The sequence below is a fragment of the Oreochromis aureus genome, linkage group 23 (assembly GCF_013358895.1).
Source record: "Oreochromis aureus strain Israel breed Guangdong linkage group 23, ZZ_aureus, whole genome shotgun sequence".
In the NCBI taxonomy this organism is placed as follows: Eukaryota; Metazoa; Chordata; class Actinopteri; order Cichliformes; family Cichlidae; genus Oreochromis; species Oreochromis aureus.
In genome coordinates this window covers 21,010,108-21,031,932 of record NC_052963.1, presented here as the reverse complement: position 1 = coordinate 21,031,932, position 21,825 = coordinate 21,010,108, and the positions used below count along the sequence as shown (strand labels likewise).

Genomic DNA, 21,825 nt, shown 5'->3' with positions numbered 1-21,825 from the left:
ACTTAACTTACATCTTCTGAAGTTTCCGCTGCAGCTTCTCCTCCCTTCCTCAGTGGATGAGGCGCTCTGTAATTGCTTTGATGTAATTAAGGCTCAATTTGAGCGGAGTGTAGGCACAGCGCGGACGGGGGATTTATAAAGGTCACAGAGGGCTGAGAGAGAAAGATAAATGTTCTTTTCTCCTGGATTTCATAAGTCTGCTGCCACAGTCCACCAACTTTTACTGTTACTACTCTTCTCGACGTGGCCACAAGGCTGAAATCACATCTGTCAGGGTTTCAGGCTGCCACACAAACACACCTGCTCAATATGGCAAAAAAAGGAAATTACAAGGTGCTGATATCGATAAATAATCACAGCAGGGTCGGGACAGGCTGCAGCCTGGTCGTGCACAGATGGATAAAGTATTGACGTTTGCTGCTGCGAGTGTCAGATGAGGACAGATTATAGCAAGTTTAAACAGAAGCGAGAACTGCAAGATGATATTTGATAGGTTAGGTTTCAGCAGCTCAAAAAATACTTAAATAAGGACAATCAGGACACTGAAATCAACCTTCTTCAACCTTTTTCTGAGCTGCAAAGGCTGGTGGAAATACGATAGAGTTTACGATGGTGGCCTTCAACACCAGCATACATGCTGTGATGTGAGCAATTTATGGATATTATGGTTTGATGCATGCAGACTGCACAAACATAACTGTGATTTGTTTCCACAAGTCCTTCTCTGATTAACTTGGAGGATACGTCTTTCAAACGAGCTTCCTCTGCCAATGCTCAACTAGATGCTCTCCCTTTTTAACTAAAAACCCCACATTTTTCATGTTTTAATTCCATCTGTTCAGTTTGGTATATTATTGATCAGCACTTCTGAGATGGTCCTCTAAATTTCTGTTAAGGGAAGAATTGGTTATAGGTACAATTGCTAGGCAGAACCAAGTGAAGGAATGTGTCCATGGCCTCAGGACCTCATCTCCGCTTTTTTGCAGACGATGTGATTCTGTTGGCTTGAGTTTGAGGCCATGGTTCTCAGCTGGTGTTGGGTCAGAAGTTGTTTTCCAATGTTTCTATATTTTTTCTATGTGAAATTGTTCCTATTATTATTGTAGCGTCTTTACTATACAACATAAATACAACTGAATTGAACTGGATTAATGCCCTGCTTATATTAATAAATGGCAGTAGATAACAAGAATTACAAAGGTTTTTATATATATATATATATATATATATATATATATATATATATATATGGAAAAAATTACAATATATGTACAGAACTGTTATATTAGTTGCATATTAATTGTTTCTGTTGCCCTGTTGGCCAGATCTCTCTTGAAAAAGACATTTTCAATGTCAATTGCACTTTTACCTGCATAAATAAAGGATACCTAAAAGTCTCTTTGGCAAACACTGATTGCACCTCCTACTTTGTAACAGAATTGTTCTTTTTGGCTCAAAATGACTTGATATCATTCACGAGAAACATGTTTGGCACGTGTTTGACATATTCAAGGCCAACAAGCCATTCAGTATGTTTTAATACCGGATATCACTTTTTGGGCAGAACACTGGAGCAAGGTGGAGTGTCCATTCTGGGTGAGGGACGAGTTGCTGGTTCATCTGGAGAAGTTTAAGTATCTTGGGGTCTTGTTCATGACTGAAAGGAGAGGGGAGCGAGAGACTGATGAATTGGGGTCCATCTACATCCCTACTCTCACCTATGGTCACGATATTGCAGACAGCAGATAGAAGCGGCAGAAAAGAGTTATCTCCTTTAGAGATAGGGTAAAAAGTTCAGACTGCCGCTACTCCTCCAAATTGAAAGGAGTATCTGGGCATCTGACTAGGACCTCTCCTAGATGATGTGTTCCCTACAGGACAGAAACCCAGGGGCAGACCCGGGGCTCGATTATGTCTCTCAGCTTGCCTGGCAACTCCTCGATGTTCCTCTAGGTGAGCTGGAGTACGTGGCTGGAGAAAGGGAAGCCTGGTCCTTCTCTGCTTAGGCTGCAGCCCCCATGACTTGGACCCAGATAAGAAGCAGAATATGGGTGGATGAACTGGTGGTGCAGTGGTAGCTGTGTTACTTTACAGCAAGGTCTCTTTTACTCAGTGACAGATCACCATTTTGGCAGCATTATCAAATATATCAATACAATTGTTTCTTGTTACCAACATTCCTAAATCACACACAGTGTATAAGAGCAGCTCATCATTTTATGTCTTTCTAATCTGTTCAACCTTGTTTTGCCAGTATTAAGTTGACATTTCAAGCTGGATCACTGCATGATGGACTTTTTTTCCTCCCCAGGTTATATTTGTTCACCAACTATGAACCTCTCTTACTGGGCGAGGACCAACAGATTGTAGCAGCAGTCACACTGTGAGATGGTCCTCGTGACACTGTCTAAATTTAAATTTGTCCACAAACTGTGGCCAGAGTCCATTGCAGCAGCCAACTCTGTGATGTCAAACATCTAAAGACAATGCTGTCCATCCTTCAAGTCTGAGAATCAGCTGTCCTGTGTGCACCCAGCTTAAGAAAATGGCTGGATTTCAGGAGGCAGCAGCTGGACAAACAGCTGTTGGAAATAGGTTTAGTGCCACGTCAACAGGCCAATGCCAGCAAGGCCATGTAAATATAAAATGTGCCGAATTTACCTTGCTATGCAACAAAGATATCCAAAGAAAGTAGCACATATGTAAAGCCCAGTCTCATTAGTGCAAACTAACCACATTTTGCATAAGTTATACTCTATATGTGAAGTGCACAGTTGCTTTGTGTCATTTTTATTAAAAAAAATTATTTCAACTTTGGAAAACTTAAAGGCAACTATATTGTTGCTAATTTATTATGTTCACAAAGCTGTTTCACACCCCCATGGCTCATGTCTGAAGTTTTATAAGAGGTGGACTTCTCTAAGTTGTAAAGCCAAATGTGGCACCATTTTCAGTCATAGCAGTGACCGATGGGTGGAGGCTTCACATCAAGTTCCTGACTAATCTTCAGGCCCTGCTACTGAGCTGAGACCTGAAGTGGTCTATGGGGAAATGCTGCTGATTTGTGCACAACAGCCACTAATCATTTCTACCTAGAAAATGCTGACTGTACACTACTTTGCAAATGAAGGGAGGAAATTATTCAGGTACAAAGGCCCAAGAAGTTAATAAAGGAGAGCTTGATTTAACCACACACTGGCGGAAAACTGATGCCTGTGGACAACAAGTCTGCTGTTTTTAGCTGTATCTACATTTAAAATATCAATTCATGCTGAAAGTTAAGACAGCTGTTGTAACTTTAATGCCAAACAGACACTTTACACAGAAAATATGAGAACCTACTTGTAGCTTGAGGAATGTGGGTTAGAGGATGGAGGACAGGAGACGATGAGGCTGGGAAACACTGTGGACATGTTCATGAATGACTCTGAAATGACAGCAGGAGTTATGTGTATGACTTTAAATGTGATAACATAGCTGTACTTTCTGTGTGTGTAGATTATTGAAGACGCTGAGTGTCCCCTGATGCATCTGAAAACAATCTCTGCTCTGGAGGAGAGAGCTATGAACACTATTCTTAACTCAATAATAATATATTTATAGACCTTAGTAAGACATTGGTCTTACTTTAGATACGGTAGTTAGAACAATGAAAGCTTAGTAAAGGAATACCACAAAATGTAAGGTACCGCAGTTAAACATGAATATAAAAATAACCATCTTCTAAGACTTATAAAGGCCTAATTATCAGAGACTGTATATAAAAGATGGCCTTGGCCACAGTGATTTATCAGTGAGGTCCAGCTGTGGGTACTTACTTTAATTCAAGACATTATAAGCATGGAGGAGATCTGACAGAGCAACACTGCTCACTCCTCATTGACTAACTTGTGTTAGCCAATGAGCATGTACTTCCTATTTCCTTCTGAACCAGAACATATCATTTAAATAATTTACCGAGTATCATGTTGTATTCAGTAAGACATTAAACTTGCGAGACTTTAGTTTCACACGTGTAAAGGTCATCTACCAATTGGAAAGTTGGTGGTTTGATCCCAGGATGCTCCAGTCTGCATTTCAAAGTATCTTTGAGCAAGATTTTTTTTTTTAGTACTGGAGCTATGAGCGTCCTTGGTGCTAAAAGCAGTGGTGTGATTGGTCAGATTTGTTTATTCAAATGCAAAAAATCCTAAAAAAGTGAGCTTGATCAGAAAAATTAAATGGCACAAATTCATCCTGCAAAATACACGATCGCTGTGAGAATAGGTGAGTCAGAGATAGAAAGTGCCCAGCAGACTGTTCACAAAGCTGAGGGACCTGGGACTCAACAGCCGTCTGTGTGCATGGGTGTTGGACTTCCTCACCGGCAGAACTCAGGTGGTGAGGGTGGGTGGGTGTGTCTCCGACAGCATCACCATCAACACAGGAGCACCACAGGGGTGTGTCCTCTCGCCACTGCTCTACTCCCTCTACACTTCGGACTGTGTGGCCACCCACGGCTCCAACACCATTGTGAAGTTTGCTGACGACACAGTGGTGTTGGGTGCCATCTCCAACAGCGATGAGGCGGCCTACATGGACGAAGTGAAGAATTTGGCATCATGGTGCCAGGACAACCACCTCCAGCTGAACGTCAGCAAGACCAAGGAGCTGGTGGTGGACTTCAGAAGGAGTCAGCACAGAGACTACAAACCCATTTTCATCAATGGAGCTCCAGTGGAGAGGGTGCAGTCCTTCAAATATCTTGGTGTCCACATCTCCTCAGACCTGACATGGGCTGCCCACATTCAGGTCCAGACCAAGAAGGCTAGGCAGCGCCTGTATCACCTCCGACAACTAAGGAAGTTCAGGGTCTCTCCAAGATCCTCAGGATCTTCTATACAGGCGCTGTGGAGAGTATCCTCACACAGAACATGACAGCGTGGTTCGGGAACAGCTGTGTGAAGGACCAAAAAGCTCTCCAGAGAGTGATCCGTACAGCAAAACGCTGCTGCAGGATTGCTCTCCCCCCACTTCAGGACACCTACACCAGGAGATGCCGGACTAGAGCAACGCAGATACTGAAGGACCCGTCCCATCCTGGCAACAAACTGTTCCAACTTCTACAATCTGGTAGAAGGTTCCGCATCATCCGGGCAAGGACAGAGAGACTCAAGAAGAGCTTTTATCCTCAGGCCATCCGGGCCCTAAACCAACACCCCCCCACACACACACACACACGCCATCTCACATCATCTATAATTGACTGAGACTCTCCTCCAGACACTCAATTCCTTTAACTTCCTTTAACTTTAAATATGTTTATATTGTCCATTCTGTAAAATAGTCAGATGTCTATTCATATTAATGTACAGAATTCACCTGCTGCTGCTTCTACTGCACATTCACCCAATGTATATACTATATATATATTTATAATGTTATCCCTCTACCCCCCCCCCATGTTTTTGCACATGTCGAGGATCGTGTCAGGATACATTTCACTGTGTGTTATACTTGTATAACTATGCATGTGACAAATAAAGAACCTTGAACCTTGAACCTTGAAAGGACTGAGATTGTGAATTAGACATGTTGTAAAATGTGTTTTGAGTCTTTGAGTAGAAGAGCACAATATAAAAACCAGGCCATTCACCAAATTCTCAAATGAGAGCTGGGTTTATTGTTGATAGAAGCTGCACAGGACAGGAAGTCCAGGAATACCATATAGAATCCAGTCAATTTTCAAAATAAAAGACCCCTGAACTCCACTTTTGGAATGCCCCCAAGGTGCTTTGAAGCTCTCACAGAGACACACCAGTGAGGCAGAGGGCGGTTTTCATTTAAGTTGTAGTCACACAGGCTTAGAGACCAGTCTGTAGTCATCTGGCAACCACCATCTGGTCGCTAGGCCAAAATCTGCATTCGCCATCCAGTTGGCTAGGGGTTGCTAGTCTAAAACTGGTAACAAAGAGGATATATGATACTGCACCAAAAAAGCTGATATCCTGGCAACTGTCAGCAACCTGCAGCAGCCTCTTGCAAATATACTACAACCACGATCTTTCCCTAGCGACTGAAGGTTGTTAAGCAGCCTCTACGCCTTGCAGCTGAGATCTTAGGCTTTTATCCAGCCAGGCGCCCCCTGCTGGACATTAGCGAGAATTCAGGCTTAACCTCTTTTTGTGTTGATTTAACTTGTTGAGTTGCATCTATCATATACAGTCCATGCTTATGAGCCCAACTGAGGTCCGAGGTGTTCCTGTGTTTAACAAAGAAACTCTCACAGCTCAAACATGACTTCTTCATCATTCTTTAATATTAAAACAGCAAAAAAATTTACAATAAGCTTCTCATCACTCATCCCACATCCACATTACCCCCCCCTCCCTCCCACCCACCCCAGAACAAAATCCCCCCCCCTCATACGCTCCCCCTCTTTAAACCAGACTCCATGTTACAAAGCACAGATACATATGGCTTTGAGTATGTTGCATCAGCAGCTGCTCGCTCCGCGATGCAAAGCGCTCATCTCTGAATGAATTATGAGAGTGGCCGTATCCTGGGCTACCAAAACAGTTGTCATGGCAACTACCTGCAAGCCAAGCACTGGGGGGATTTTTCACCCCCGACGCACGCCGACTCCTGCAACTGTTTTTATCCTTGCGTGGAAATGAACCTCGCCAAGGATGCTCGTCTCTGTGATTGATGGCACTTGTGAGTGGCCGAGCGGTAATTGTGGGAATCGCTCTCAGAGCCGTAATCACAGCGAGGAGCGCTCTCGGGCGCCGTATTGGCATAACATTTATTATGCTTTTATTGCAGTGTTTTCTGGATAACACTACAACCACAATGTATTTACAAAAGGAAAGAAAAGACTTGAAGCAGCTGGAAACGCACAAATTGAAGTTGGAGAACAACAGAACCAACTACAGTGAAAACTTCTGGCACCTAATCAGTCAAAGGTGACTCTAAATCAAGTTTTGGACCACATACTTAAATATACAAAAACAGAACGGCCTGCAGCTACCTAAAAAAAAGGAAAAAGAAATTACAGCATAAAATATACATTATAAGCCAAATGTCACCATTTAACCTGCAACAGACCTGCTGCAAATACCCATGAGAAAAGTTAAACCAAAGTAGGCTGTGTCCTGAAATGTAGTCCAGGCCAAACTATGAGTAGCTATTAAGCTCCTCCACACCTGCACAACACCAAAAAAAACCGGTGTGAAAAAGTAAATATCTACTCTTAGATGTAATAAATAAATAAATAACTCTCTGTTTCAGTAAGGACAAGGAAACATAGCGTGCTTAAAAAAAGATCTTGTAACTGTCGTACATCTGTTTAGCACTATTGCTGTCTATGAGCTTGATGAGTCAAACTTTGTAAGCTGGCCCCACATAAATAATCCACAGGATAGCATCACAAACACCCGGGGAAATGAGAAGTGCATCAAAAGGAAAAAGAAGGAAACAACATGACCTGAAAACGTCCTTGAAGTCAGGTTTTTAAACATGGCTTTATCTATAAAACTGATGTTTTTCTACTTTTTTATCCTCTCAGCTCTGGAAGATTCTTGACCTCTGGGTCAGGTTGGTATCGTTGGTATCATTATGCTTTAATATTTTGAGAAAGACACAACAGTTGATGCAAGGTGTGAGCTAAGAGTCCCGTCTTTACAAACCATACCAGAAGTAAGTCTGCATCTCAGTGTGTGGCCACTTGGCCTAATGGATAAGGCCTCAGACTTCAGATCAGGAAATTGAGGGTTTGAGTCCTTTTGTGGTTGGTCTTGTGAAAATGAGTTTTCATATCCACCAACACTCCTAATAAAAAGTGTAATGATTCCATGACACCAAAGCACAAACTGGACCATGACAAATCTGTGATGATTGTCCCCAGCACTTGCAGGCTGCCTTTTGACCGACTGCAATCACTCTCAGATTGATTGCCAACAAGTTGCAGTAACTCCTGATACAACTCTGGGACGCTTTGCGATAACAGGCTCGACTCAACTAGTTGTATTGTTATAAATAAAAGCCCCTATGTTACTATCTATGGAGGAATTTCTGTTTCAAATCTGTGATGGTGTGACTGGTGTGAGTTTCTGTGCACGTAGTTGGCAAAAGATCTTTGATCTCATCTGATTTATCAGCCTTTACTGCTGTATTCTCACAAACTCAAACTGTCAACTTGACCCCATTCAATCACAGACTGAAAGCAGATCGACTCCATCTCACTGCCATTTAATCCAATTAATTCAGGTTTATTTATATAGCGCCAAATGACAACGACAGTTGCCTCAAGGCGCCTTAAACTGTAAGAAAACACTTTACAGTTTTATCATTGCCTCAATGCACCGAAGTCAAAGCAATAATTTAAAAGGCAACAAGACTGGACGTCCACTTGTTGCTGTTGTTTTCCCTGGTGTGACTGTAGCATTAGCTGTATTTTAACACATCTACCTCAGTGGGACACTGCCTCAAACAGCTCCTCCTCTACTAATGATCAGGAATAAACTGGAAAAAGGAGTTGGTTTTTGTGCTGGTTGGTGATATTTGAATACATCGGCAGTAAGAAAGCTTAGCTTTCCCTTCCCGTTCCAAAAACATATTCTCTCTGTTTTAGGTTTGCCTCCCATGTCTGACGTCTTAATAACCTGTAAAATGATGCAGGTATGCACAAGTAGATGAAAGGGAGTTCATGAAGGGGAGATTGTCCAAATTTATATCATGGACGGTTTTAAGTTGTTTTGACGGAGGAACTTCTCAATCACACCTTGAACAACAGGTTTCTGAATCAGTCATCAAACTCTAGGCAACAAGGATTCACAGATTTTAAACTAATCTAAACCTTAAAGGTTAAAAAAAAAAGTAATTTCTCAATTATATTTGAACTCCGATTAACAAGTCCAACGTGATCTCACAGTTTTCTCACAGTTTGAAGCTTGAACAGTTATAAACGCTTCTTTCACAGGCTTGTTTGCGCCGCCAGGACAAAAAAAAAAGAAAGGTGATAAATCCAGGGACAGTCACCGACAACCTGTGACAGCAGGTGAAAACTGGAGCTTATTTCTACTGAGGTGACACAGACTAGTCTGATATGTCAATAAGAAGCTTTTCCTGTCTGTCAAACATTGTGCTACAGGTATAAAACACACACACACGCCCAGAAACAGTAGCGAGCCCGTTCCCTCTCACTCGTCGTCTCGTTGGGTGAGTAACGATGACGCATCGAGGAGGCATCCTCTGAAATATCCAATTAGGGAGTGAGTCAGCTGAATCTGGCTGCGTCTTGACAGGAAGTGGCCTTCATCTGGGAAGATCTGGCCCGGAAAGAGGAGAGAATTTAAAACACTCTGTCCGAATGAAACATCTGAACAACCTCTGGAAAATGTCTTGTAGTGAGCTTTATGCTTTATTCTTCACTTTCTTCTCTCAAGGTTCACTTTACCTGAATGTGCTCAAGGTTTTGACCACAATAGAAATGTCTTTCCTTGAGTCTCCTTGCTTTATTGTAACTGGACTGCAGATATCCAACAAATAAATCCTCTGAGTGCTCAGAATTTAACAGCTACACTTCCATCTGCACTGGAGGGCTCTGGGATTTGGGCAAAAGTTGCGAAACAAGTGATGAAGTGGACGAAAAAGTGGATTTATTTGATTGACCGATTTATTTTCACAAACACAAAGACGGTGAAATACGTCAGAATTTCTAAAATAACTTGTCACAACATTTTGAAGGCTGTGAAAAAATCTGTGAAATAAAAGCAGCTGACCTTCTCTTTCAGACTTGAAACTACAAAATTTAGAAATTCTAGGAAAAACTGAGCTTACACCGGTGCTGCTGCGATACCAAGTAAATACAGGACCAGTATAACCAGTACCAATACAGATACTGATAGTTGAGGGGAGGAGCAGTGTGTCATGATTTATGAGGTCTGAACACATTTTAATGACCAGTAAGTTACTTCAGTCATTTCTGCTTTCCACAGTGATGAGTTAACAGACCGAAACACACCTTTCATTAAAGTGTTCCTGCTTTCTTGATGAACAGGAGCAACGCACTGAATTTAGACGAGACAAAGAAACTAGAGCATCAATCCAATCGTGCTAGTATCCAATACCAATACGAGCTTTAGTATCAATACTGTCAACATCTGGATCTATATGCCCACTCCTATCTCACAGCTCACTTTGAAACAAGATATGTGAGAAGCTTTTATCTGTTTATCTGTCTGTGGAAAAACTAGGAGCAAATCTGTGGATCAGAGAAAATCAGGTTCCTCTACTTTCTGGGGAGATACTTAGATTTGAGTCTGGGCTTTTTGTGAGTGATTGCTGGCTACCACCAGATGAAACTGGTTACAAAGAAGTTGCTTCACCAAAACCTCCTTGTGATTGCTTTGGTTGCTGGGAAATTACTGCAGTCGTCTGTAGTTTTTTTTTTGTATGAAAGACACCAACTTGTCAGCAAACACTCACCAACTATTCACTGACTGTTAAACTGAAGAGTGTAACATAAACCGGAAATAGAGAATGTCCCAGTAAAAGTTTGGTTTACCACATCACCAAACTATGTTACAGAAAGTGCAGCTTTTACTCTTCAGTTTGACAACTGCTCAGTGAGTAGCTGGCAAGAATTTGCTAATGTGAAAAACTACAGATGACAGGTGGAAATCTGCCAGCAACCAAAGCAAAGGTGGATTTTTACTGACACTGTAAGACTGTGGAAGAGATGATTTACAGTATTTGCAGCTGTACTTAGGTAAATATGATTGAATTGCTCTCTTGTTAACAGATGATATGCATCACTCTGTTTAAGAAATATGCTAACTCTGCTAGCTTATATGCTATCTTAGCTTAATTCAAACACTGGAAACAGAAGCAAATGTCAATCAAATGGTAGCAATACCCACGTAGCAGCATCTCTAAAGTTTACTCATTAGTTATGTTTTTATTTATACATGTTTTTTTACTATAAGCATAAAAGCAGCACGTTTACAGGTTTGTTCTTTAGAGTATTGTCAAAGAACACATTTTTTGAGTGAAGTTTGGCACAGAGAGGTTTTTAAAACATACCGAGGACAGCAACCCTCCTTTTGGTGTCTCATTTGGTTTAGTGTTTAAGTGAAAAATGGACCAGCTGTGACCATGCTAAGCTGTGATAAGCTAATCAGCAAAACTAAAGCTATTTATTGAAAGAGGGCTCTTCATAAGTACCTTTAAAGTGGGGTAAAGTGAGCTTTATGAAGATATTTTGAAACTTTTAAATATTAAAAAAAATCTTAAAACTCACATATTTACAGTTAAGTTTAGAACTCAAGTACAGGACTGCAAATCTCCGCACGATCTGATATCGTCGTGTTGGTGTTGTTCCCAGATCATCATACTAAATGTTGTTCCAGGATCAACATTGCAAGTGACCAATCAGAATGTTGTGACGTCATACTTTTGCGACTTCGGGAAAAACCGCCGTAAAACAAAAAAATGTAGTTAAGCTGCGAGAAACCGCCTCTGTCCGCCAATCAACGGACCCTGACCCTAATCCTAACCCTAACCCTTTAATAAACGGTAAGCAGAATTGATATTGTCCTTGCAACATTGGAATTTCATAAATGCACGAATGGCTTGGCGCGCAAAAGAATAACGTCACAACAATGTGATTGGTCACTTGCAATGTTGAACCTGGAACAACATTTTCATGATGATCAGGGAACAACACCAACACGACGATATCAGATCATCCGCAAATCTCCTGTGCCACACTGGAGTAAATAAAGACTCTGCATAACAGTGCACTGATACATAATGGAGGATGACCCATTTTAATTAAAAGCCACAGCTGCTGTTTGCAAAGACTCTTTGTAAGAGCCGAGTGTTTACCTGCATAGTGTAGTTGGCTCCGATCTTTATTAAGTGCTTGATGAGCTCGGCCGAGTGCTGGAAGTGAACATTGGCTGCAGAGAGAAAAAAACAGGACATGCAAATAAGTGTCGGAGAGGTTAATTCCACCGCTGGATAAAAGGCGCTGCACTCGCCGAGGTCAAGTTTTAAAGCTCAGCATAGCAGAGAGGCTCGTGAGACTCACGCCTACCTTATGTAGCCCACATTACTACGATGTTACTGTGAAATGAAGTCAAATTACATTCTCTGTTTCTGCTGTTCTGTGAGGAGGATGAAGGAAATGTGCATACCGTCAGCAGTGCCGTGGACCAGGAATAGAGTTCCTCCCAGATTTTTCATGCCGGACAGAACTTTGGAAGCCTGAAGATTGGAAACAAATCAAATTATTTGTCGCATTAACATCAGGTCACAACATTACAAGCATCAGAATGAGATTGAAGTGTCAAAAGTGTCAGAAAAGTTACTCGTGAAGTTTCCACTTGAGGAGGTGGATTGTAAGATGATTAACAGGAAAAAATATATAAGAAACTAATTTTTTCTTGTTGACTGATGCTCTCCCTGTGCAAGCTTGGCTTCATCTCACAATCTGAAGGCATGTTAGGTTAACTGGTGATTCTAGGTGTGGATGTGAGATTTAGATGTTTCTCTGTCCATCTATCTGGGGTCTACCCTACTCCAGATCCCTCGTGACCCTGAATTAGATAAGCAGTAAACAGAAGCTTTAAGCTAAATATTCTGGAAATCACTAGATTATTAAAGCAAGTAACCATCTTCTTGATGAAACATATGAACGTGCCAAACCTGCCATTCCTCTAGTAAGCGCATCCATCTCCATAGAGCCTTTTTAAAATGTTTACCTTTACAGTAATAAAAAGCAAATTTATAGGCCACAAACTGCCCTGTTTCCCCCTGCATGACAACTGCATGATGGGTTATTTGTCTCTCTTTTTTCTTTTAATAACTTCTCAGTTTCATACTTCTTCTTTGAGCTGCTCCTTCTAGGGGTCGCCACTGTGGATCATCTATCTCACGCTATCCCTGGCATCCTCCTCTGTCACACCAGCCCATCCTTCACTATATGAACCTCCTCTGAGGTCTTCCTCTCACTCCGGCGCTCCTGCTTTTCCTTCTCTTTAACTGCCTCTGAACATGCCTTCCCCTCCCCTCTTCAGCCAGCAGTAGCACAGTTTCCACGTCATTCCATGGATCACATTATTGATTATCTGCTTGCTTGATTAGGTGGATATTTTACACTGGAATCCCTTCCCGACACAACCTTCTTCTTTCATTCAGTCTTGGGACTGAAACTAGGAGTACTGGTTTGTAGTTTGGCTTGTAGCCCAAACGTGCGGTAACAGGAAGGTTAAGCCTGCAAGACCTCACCTTGGCTAATCGGAGTCACTAAACTGGACCTTTACACTGCATTTGTGCTGTAGGTGCCTTTTTAATCTAATAGGAGGCTGAGGGGTAGAACTGGCAGCCATCAGTATTTTTCTCCCCCTGAAGGGAGGAAGTATGCAATCAACTCCCCTTGTTTGTCTGTTTGTTAGCAGTCCAGCGTCCACAGTTTTCAGGATAATATGCTCAAATTTTGTGTGATGGTAGATACCAATAATAGCTCAAGCTGATTTAATTTTAGTGAAAATCAGGTCAGGGTCACACCGAATGTGAATATCAGTAAAAACTTTAGATTATCCACAACTTTTTATGTATCATCTTCAAACTTCACAACAATATACTTGGCCTTGGGGGACACAAGTACCTCGGTTGAGTAAAAACATTTGATGTTGATATCACTGTTAGCAGCACAATGACAGCGTAACACATTGACGTTGGCATGTTGTAATAAAAACAAAGTTTCAGTGTAGCCCTTGTCCTTCAGGGTGAGTTGAGCTCTGAGTGCTCGTGTTTCCATCTGAGGTCATTTCTTATATTTATTTAGCCTGGAAAAACTCGACCTTAGGGTTATATCTGTGGTCTGCTTGAATTAAAGTCCCTGAAATAAAGGTGCTAGACTCACATGATGTAACGTGAGTCATTTTAAGTGTGATGACCCCATCTGTTGTCCTTCATGCTGTTTGATTTGCTTTTTTTTGGATTAAGATATTAAAAAACTAAGCAAAAAACATTTTTTAAAATCAAGATGCCAGACTGATAGCGATCGCTCTGGGAGGGGGAAGCTGTAATATTACAGGATCTCTCAGTCTCACTGCCGTCATTCATTTTGTTCCCAGCTGGAATTCAAACCCGCGGCCAGCCATCAACCACGGCATGTTTTCTCACCCGTCTCTGTTTCTGCATCTCGGAGGACTGGGTGAGTGATGATGCCCCGCTGATTATTGTCTGATCAGATCGTGCCACATTTCCTTCTCTGGGTGACTTTTGAAGCAGACCACCCCTCCTGCTGCGAGAGTCACAAAAATAGAGCTCTCTGGCCCAGTTATAGGCAACCCACTTAGGAAGAAAAACACTCTCTGACTGCAACCTTCACTTGGAGGACAGCTGGGTGATTTTGTTTTTTTTAGGCTGGCATTTCTCTGTTCCTAAATGTTTTCTTCTTCTTTACTGGTTGTTCTTTATTTAAAAAAAATGGCAGATGAATAATTTTTGTTGGCTGTCTAACCTCTGCTATACTGTAAAATGTAGAAATGATTGGGAATAAAACAGGTAAATGTGAAACCCACCCAGCCACCTGCATCATCAGCCAGCTGCATTTCCCATTAAAGTGGCTCTAAGTTTGCACTCTCCTTCTTGGTTTCAGAGATTTGAGCTGCATGAAGCAGCCTGTACGGCTGCCAGCTTACCTCCACACCTCAGTTTAAACACAGTAGAGATAAAAAGATAAAGGTGTCAGGTCGCAGGACATTTTATCATCAGCTGCGCTTCTTGTTTAAACACATTGCTGTCTATAAATGGAACAAGCTACAAAAAAACTATTCTCTGATTTCGCTGGAGCGTTTTAAAGGGTCATCTTTGTCTCCCTGCAACAACCCCAGCACACGTTTTTCTTTTTTTGTGTGTATAATGTATCTCAATTTCTGTATATGTTTTTTGTACACAGGTCTGTCTTTTCAAAAAGAGATGTTGATCTCAATAAGACTGCCTGTTTAAATAAAGGATTTAATAATAACAAGAAGCACTCAGAGAGCACAAACCTCCGCCAAGCCGGCTCACTCTCTGGGCAATATTTACTTTTAAGGGAACAGTACTGTATTTTGTATACATTCATTTTGTTTTCTTTGTTATTTTTAAAAGTACTTTAAGCAGTTTGTAGTGCAGTAAAAAAATCAGATAATGGTAGCATGACAGATATTTACTTCACTCTATACACTACAGTATATGCAGCTTATTCTACTTTCTTTAAACATGTAATACATTCTGATGTCCCCTTAAAAAAGGCAGATGTGAAATGTAGATGTGAGGTCAGAGGTCAAACGTGACACGATATCTGATGAGGGACATCCAACTTCCCAGATCCAGTCGCATTTAGCTGAATTTCTTAGCAGTGTTAATTTTATTGACTAACAAATGATAACTAAACAAAAACTGATGGACACTTTGGAGAGACGAGATCCAATCAGAACTTATGAAGTTGTCAGCAAGGCGGGACGAGTTTGGAAGTAATCCAATCAGAAGTAATCAGACGTACACATTTGATCTGCCCTCGGGAAATGACTCAACCACCTCACATGCTCGCAGTTTCTCTCGAAGACACTTGGGAGGAAGAGACGAGCGGACATATGGACACGTTTCACATTTGATGGACAGGAAAATAAGATGCCGTGTGGAGGAACGCTCACGCTACAACAATTAGTTGAATAAAAATAAAAGAGTTTAAATGCTTAAACTATGACTAAAATGAAATGAATCTAAGTCTTCCGTTAATAAAGTAGCAGGTGGGTAAAAGACAGAAGACACTCACTTGGTATCTGCTCTCGTCAGCTGAAGGTGAGCCGAAGTATCTCTCTGAGAAGGCTGAGGCTGAAAGGGAAAAGGGAGAAATCAAAGAGGTTACATGACGTCAGCAACAACCTGAGAACTTTACATAAAACCAAGAAGTGCTGCATGGATCTGCTGGAGGATCTGACAGATCAGTGGCACTGGGATAACTTAGAAGCCACACATTATGTTAAAGGACACATTTGAAGTTTATTATTCAAGCATATTGGCAAAAATGAGAGACGCTTTCTTTGAAGCAGAGGCTTTGCAGCAGCACTTCAGTCTATTAAACTCTAATCACAGCCAGCAGGAAGACCTCAGCTGTACAGGAGTGCTAACGCCCAGCATTCCCTCCCAGAACTGACGAGAACTTTTTCATCTTTAAATTCAATAACCCTGAATTCCCGAAAGCGAACGCAAAGGATAATTAAAGTGACATTACCCCAGCAGTGCACATGAAAAAGATTGTGTGGGATAAAGACGTCGTGTTCTGAGAAATGACTAGCCGGGTTCAGCAGCAGCAGCAGAAGTAATAAATATTTCCGCGTCCCTGGAGTGTTGTATTAAAGAGGATTCAAATTCCCGCTCACCGTACATGCTCCAGTCGGTGACGGGAGCACGAACAGCTGCGCAGCTGATCAGCTTCTCTGTCGACTTCAGCATCATCAGCGCGAGGTAGCCACCGTAGCCCTGCAGGGGAGACATTAGGGGAGCATCACTTGCACCGAGAAAACAGCAGGACGTTTTTATCTTGTTTGCAAAAACAAAACTACATTTTGGGGAATAATGTGTAATTTAATTGGGGTTTTTGAGGTATTATTAGGGTTTTCTGGGTTTAAAAACAGGTAACAAGTAATTTCATTTAAAACAGTTAATACATTATTTATTATTTTAATTAATTATTATTAGATTCAATTATTATTTCATGATGAATTTAATTACCTCAGTACATCAAATGAATTCATTTTGGCACTCACAGCCCTCCATACTCCAGTGCACCTGTTATTTTTTTTGTACCAAAGAGCTGAAATGGATTCACAGTGGTTTCTACTTTTTAAATAGGCAGACTGAAGCTTCACTGACTTGTTGTAATTAATGATGGCAGAGCAAATTTTCACCATGTTTTCTTTGTAAAATCTCATTTCCTCTTTTTTGTGGGATTAATTCACTGGATGAGGAGGAAATAGAAATCAGAGTTTTGACTGGGCAGCCACTACAGTTACTGTACCGATCACACGTGTATTCAGGGTTAGGTCAGGGCGTGAGAGACGAACCTCGCCGAAGACTCCAACACGAGTGCGATCGATGAACGGCCGCTCCGCCAGGTAACTGAAAAACACAGCAGAGGCTATTTTTAACGAGTGGAGAGGAAGTGGGTATCAGAAAGCAAGAGGGGTAATTATAACTTTATATTTCATTTCACACATCACACACTCGGCTGAAGCTCCGGAAGGAAGGTCAAAGGTCAAAGCTGTGAGAGAAGTTTTTGAATACAAATTTATATAGATTTTCCAGAAATATTACTATTTATAAAGAAATACATTTTTCCTTTACATCTCCCAAAGTTTTGAACAAAGATCACTTACACCAGACCTCATCCTCATTCTAATCATCAAATCAAGCGGTGTGGCCTCCAGTATTCCCATAATATGGTCAATAAAAGGTATAACAGTCGTAAAAATGACCATTTAAATGTTTTATTTTCTTTAAGAAACAGTGACAAGCTCTAAAATGTCCATTTCAAACATGTTTGGAGCTCATAAAACAAGCACCTTTATATCCAGAAAACTGGAAACAGAGATTGGATTGATTTTCTTCTGTTCACAAACTAAATTAGTTGCTTCGGGCCAAGGAGTTCTGTTTTCGGTAGCATTTACATGTGTGTTTCATTCTGTCTGTAAACATGAAAGCTCTTAAGGTTTAAATGAATTTTGATAAAACTCTGTAGGTGAGTAGAGTGCACTCATGTTAACAAGCCATTAAAATTAGCCTTACATCCATCAACGTCTTCAAGGTCAACTTACTGGTTGAAAAATGACAAAAAGCCTTAGAACCCAGAAACTATGACTCTCATAAGTTTGGTGTGTTGTCAATACAGAAAGTAACATATAAAGGTTTAAATCTCAAGTCACATTTGACCTCTGACCTCTTCTTCAAGGTCAACAGATTGATCTGAAAGTCAAAGTGCTAATTAATGTTTCTTACTGCCATATCGTGTATTGACAGCATACAGACAAACCGGAGAATTTTAAATATATTATGTTACTTTGGAACGCTGACAAGTTTTTTAAGGTCAAACTTTCTTTGCCTTTGTTTAAAATACTTTTAAAAATAACAAAGAAAATGAAATGAATATATACAAAATACAAAGCAGCATTCAGAGGCTTCTTGTTATAGATCATTTAAGCATTTTGCTTTGCTTTTTAACTGTTTTGAATCCTTTAGTTAGAAACAAACTGTCCTTCGTATGCATCTTTGTTTCCCGCCCAAGAATACCACAGAGTCATCTGCGAAGCTCTGACAAATTCTCTGTCTAACAGAGAAATGGTACTCCAGGGTGGATGAAGGCGTGCAGACCAGTGTTACGTACTTCAGAGCTGCTATGTAGTCCTCCACGTCCGCTGTGCCGAGCCTCTGCTGGGAAAAACTGCCAGAGGACAAAAGACAAAGAGACTACCTGTGAGGTCAGGAAGGACTGAAACAACTTCGGTTACTAAAAAAACCAAAAACTGTTACCTTTGACCTCTGAACCCTGACCCCCTGCCATCAATCCGTGCCACGATGACCTGCTCCAATCCTGCCAGCACAGAGTCCCACTCCAGCCTGAACTCCTCCGTCACCGTCTGGGCGCCTGGAGAGCTGCCGCTGTCAGGAAGGTTGTTTTACTGACATTAATGTACAGACTCTTAGATCCGGACATATTTGTAGTTTATTGTGTGAGAGTGGCGCTTCACTGAAGCATTTTGACCCTTGGCCCTAACCCATTTTCACTCTAATGGTCACCATAATTTACAAAATGAGCATCATACTGTACTGAGAAAGACTTAAAATAAGCCACCGAGGGCATAAACTCATGAGAAAACTGTTAACTGAGGACATAAATGAAGGGAACTGAAGGTTGTTTAGGCTTCTGTATAACCACGTCTTTCTGAAACCATTCCGCATGTAAATAAAACTGCAGGTTGATTTCAGCTATGACATTTACATTTTTCTCAAACATCCATTTTCATCCCCACAAATGTGTCCGACAGCCTGCAGCTACACTGCAGTTTCATTTTTAGCTGTCCTCACAGAGTCTGGCCTTTGAAGCTCACAGTGCTGCGATAAAATAAAAAAATAAAAAAATGCAAATGTAATAAAGTGGAGAAGGCTTACACAATAAGAAGAAGGCCGTAGATGTAGGAGTCAGAGAAGTCAGGAGGATAGATGAGCTTCAGAGGCAGCCCTGTGAGAAGACATGCAGAAATATTAGCTGGAGACGAGGCGAGGATAAAAAAACTGCACGCACAGACACACAAACATGACGACAGGTGCACAGACTCAAACACGCTCGTGTCATTTACCCTCGGAGTGGCTCAATTATCTCATGAAGCTCACACACACAACACAGCTGTTAAGTGCAGATAATTTGTACCAAAGGTTGTGTTAGTGATCTCCGTCCGAATCATCCTTTTAGTCTCCAGCGCTGAGCGCAGGGGGAGGTTGTTCTCCAAGACGAAATACGCTGTGAAGGACAAATCATGTTTATCAGAGTGCAACAAAGCTGTTATTAAGACGAGAAAAACCATTAAAAGGTGCTAAGAGGTACAGGATGCTCGGAGCGGAGCAGATAATTCTCTGAGTGTTTTTCTATCAAGTCTTTATCGACTGCTGGTTACTACTCCACTGTTATTTTTTTATGTAAATATTATTATGGACAGTGGCGGTCCTAGCCTGTATGGCGCCCCGGGCGAACACTCCCTCTGCCCCCCACACACACACACACACACACACATAAAACATATTAAGGATTGTACATTAACATAAAACTGTTGTTGGAACTAATTGATATTAAAATCTGTAACATAATGTATTATTTGGAGTTTAGTCTGTTACTGTTACTATTTTCATCATTTCTTTTTGGAGCAACTGCAACCCACATTATTTCCTTAGGAATTAATAAAGTATTCTGATTCTGATTGTTTCAGGATGACCTGCCATTATCCAATGACACATCTGCTTACCTGTATCTTTTGCTCGTTTTCCTCCTCTTCTTTTCTATTTTTTCTAAACTGAGCACCTGATGGCTTTGAACTTTTCTTATCCATCTTCCATTGGTTTTAATTTTGCACTCCAGTATGAAGACAAATCCCCATATCGAGGATCGCCACAACATAACCTAATAGACCTACACCTTAGTTCACATATTCACTTTGTCTAAGGTGTATTTCTGGGATTTCACACAACCCGGGATTCAAATCATGAATACATAATGGGCTTGGATTTACAACATTATGAACGAAATGTGCTCTATTTGGAAGCAGCCGCCCCCCCCCTTTTTTTTTTGCCGATGCCCGTGATGCCGCCCCCCACCACGATGCCGTCCCGGGCAACCGCCCGTGTCGCCCGTATCAAAAACCGCTACTGAAACAGGTTTTTTTTTTAACATACAAAAACATCACAAAATCTCACGTCAGGATTAGCTGGCACAGTTAAAAGAAGTCAACATTATATGGATTAAGGGGGAAACCTGACTTGACGTTGCTATTCACAAGCTACATCTCAGACTCTACAGGTCTCAGTTAGCATGATAAATGTTGAAGTTCATGACTTCTGGAACAATGTCCTTTGGAAAGAAGAGACCAAAGTTGAAATGTTTGGTCATAAAGCACAAAATCAAACATCTGATACCAACTGTCAGCACAGTGGTGGAGGAGTCATGATTTAGGCTTGCTTTACAGCCACAGCACACCCCGCAGTCCCTGAGTCCATCAGTCTAACGGCTAAAGCTAAAGATTAATTCAAGTTATTGCTGTTAGAGGTGTATTCACAAACTACTGAATCATGGGGCATATTTAGTTTTCTACTCAGTTCAGAGGGGACCGTGGCTTCACTGTTGCAGCTCCTAAAATGTGGAAAAATTTCTCTTCTCTGTCCATTTTTAAATCTCTTGTTAAAACCTGCATCTTCTCCTTTGGTTCATTGCGGTTCTTTGTAAAGTGCTTTACAAATAAAGTTGGTATAGTTTGGTAGTTTTCACTGTTACCTCCTGTGGGTGGAAAAACCCAGCACGTGACTCTGTTCTCACCAAATATTGACCCTGATAGAGGATGACCCCTACCTTCTAACAGCTGTGTTTAGAGATCAGAAGAGTAGATCTGCATGGTGTTTTTACTTATCTCAGTTGAGGGTCTGCAGACCGAGGCCGCTGCATGTAGCATGGATTATGAGCCTGCTTGGGTAAAATGTAAAACTTGCTAATGTTTATCCAACTACAACACAGCTGTTATCATGGCTAGAAAGACTAAACAGTGTCATAAATAGATGCCTCATACAAGAGGTGTTTATTAAAAGGTACACGACACTCATATTCGAGTTCGTGATGAGCAGCTAATTGTGTTGGTGTTTTTCCATCCAAGGTCTAACTTGCAGTTTTATTAACATGCTCACAGTTTCTCATTTGAGCTTTGCCTCTGATGTATGATTGATCAGCTAGAAGAGTTCAGAAAGTTCATTACTGTATGGATTACAGGGCAAAACCTGCACTGTAAGACTGGTTTACTGATGACCATGAACCAAACCAACCAGTAAATATTTTCTGGCTTGGCAACACATCAAAATCCCCTTTGAGGAGAAAAACACCCACCACACCTGCAGTTCTCTCCTAAAACACCACATAAGCCTCAGTATAACATGACCCTGCTTAGAATATGACCACTCACCTTCTAGCTGTTATTTAAGGAAAATATCTTTTTATAGGAAACCCTTTTACACTCATTATTTGAGGAAGTTTCCCAA

The 21,825-nt window shown here is 41.2% G+C and overlaps 1 protein-coding gene across 1 annotated transcript in view; it reads right to left on the bottom strand.

Moving 5' to 3' along the window:
* Positions 1–6,415: 6,415 nt before the first annotated feature.
* LOC116310261 (inactive dipeptidyl peptidase 10-like) overlaps positions 6,416–21,825 on the bottom strand; it is a 79,086-nt gene continuing 63,676 nt past the window's right edge. The window contains exons 18-27 of the mRNA XM_039607356.1: positions 19,463–19,552; positions 19,204–19,273; positions 18,565–18,693; positions 18,419–18,475; positions 17,103–17,157; positions 16,419–16,518; positions 15,812–15,870; positions 12,180–12,249; positions 11,869–11,942; positions 6,416–9,308 (exon numbers count right to left, since the gene is read on the bottom strand). Coding sequence (XP_039463290.1) covers positions 9,180–9,308; positions 11,869–11,942; positions 12,180–12,249; positions 15,812–15,870; positions 16,419–16,518; positions 17,103–17,157; positions 18,419–18,475; positions 18,565–18,693; positions 19,204–19,273; positions 19,463–19,552 — 833 coding nt within the window. The 3' untranslated portion in view covers positions 6,416–9,179. The remainder of the gene's footprint in view (positions 9,309–11,868; positions 11,943–12,179; positions 12,250–15,811; positions 15,871–16,418; positions 16,519–17,102; positions 17,158–18,418; positions 18,476–18,564; positions 18,694–19,203; positions 19,274–19,462; positions 19,553–21,825) is intronic.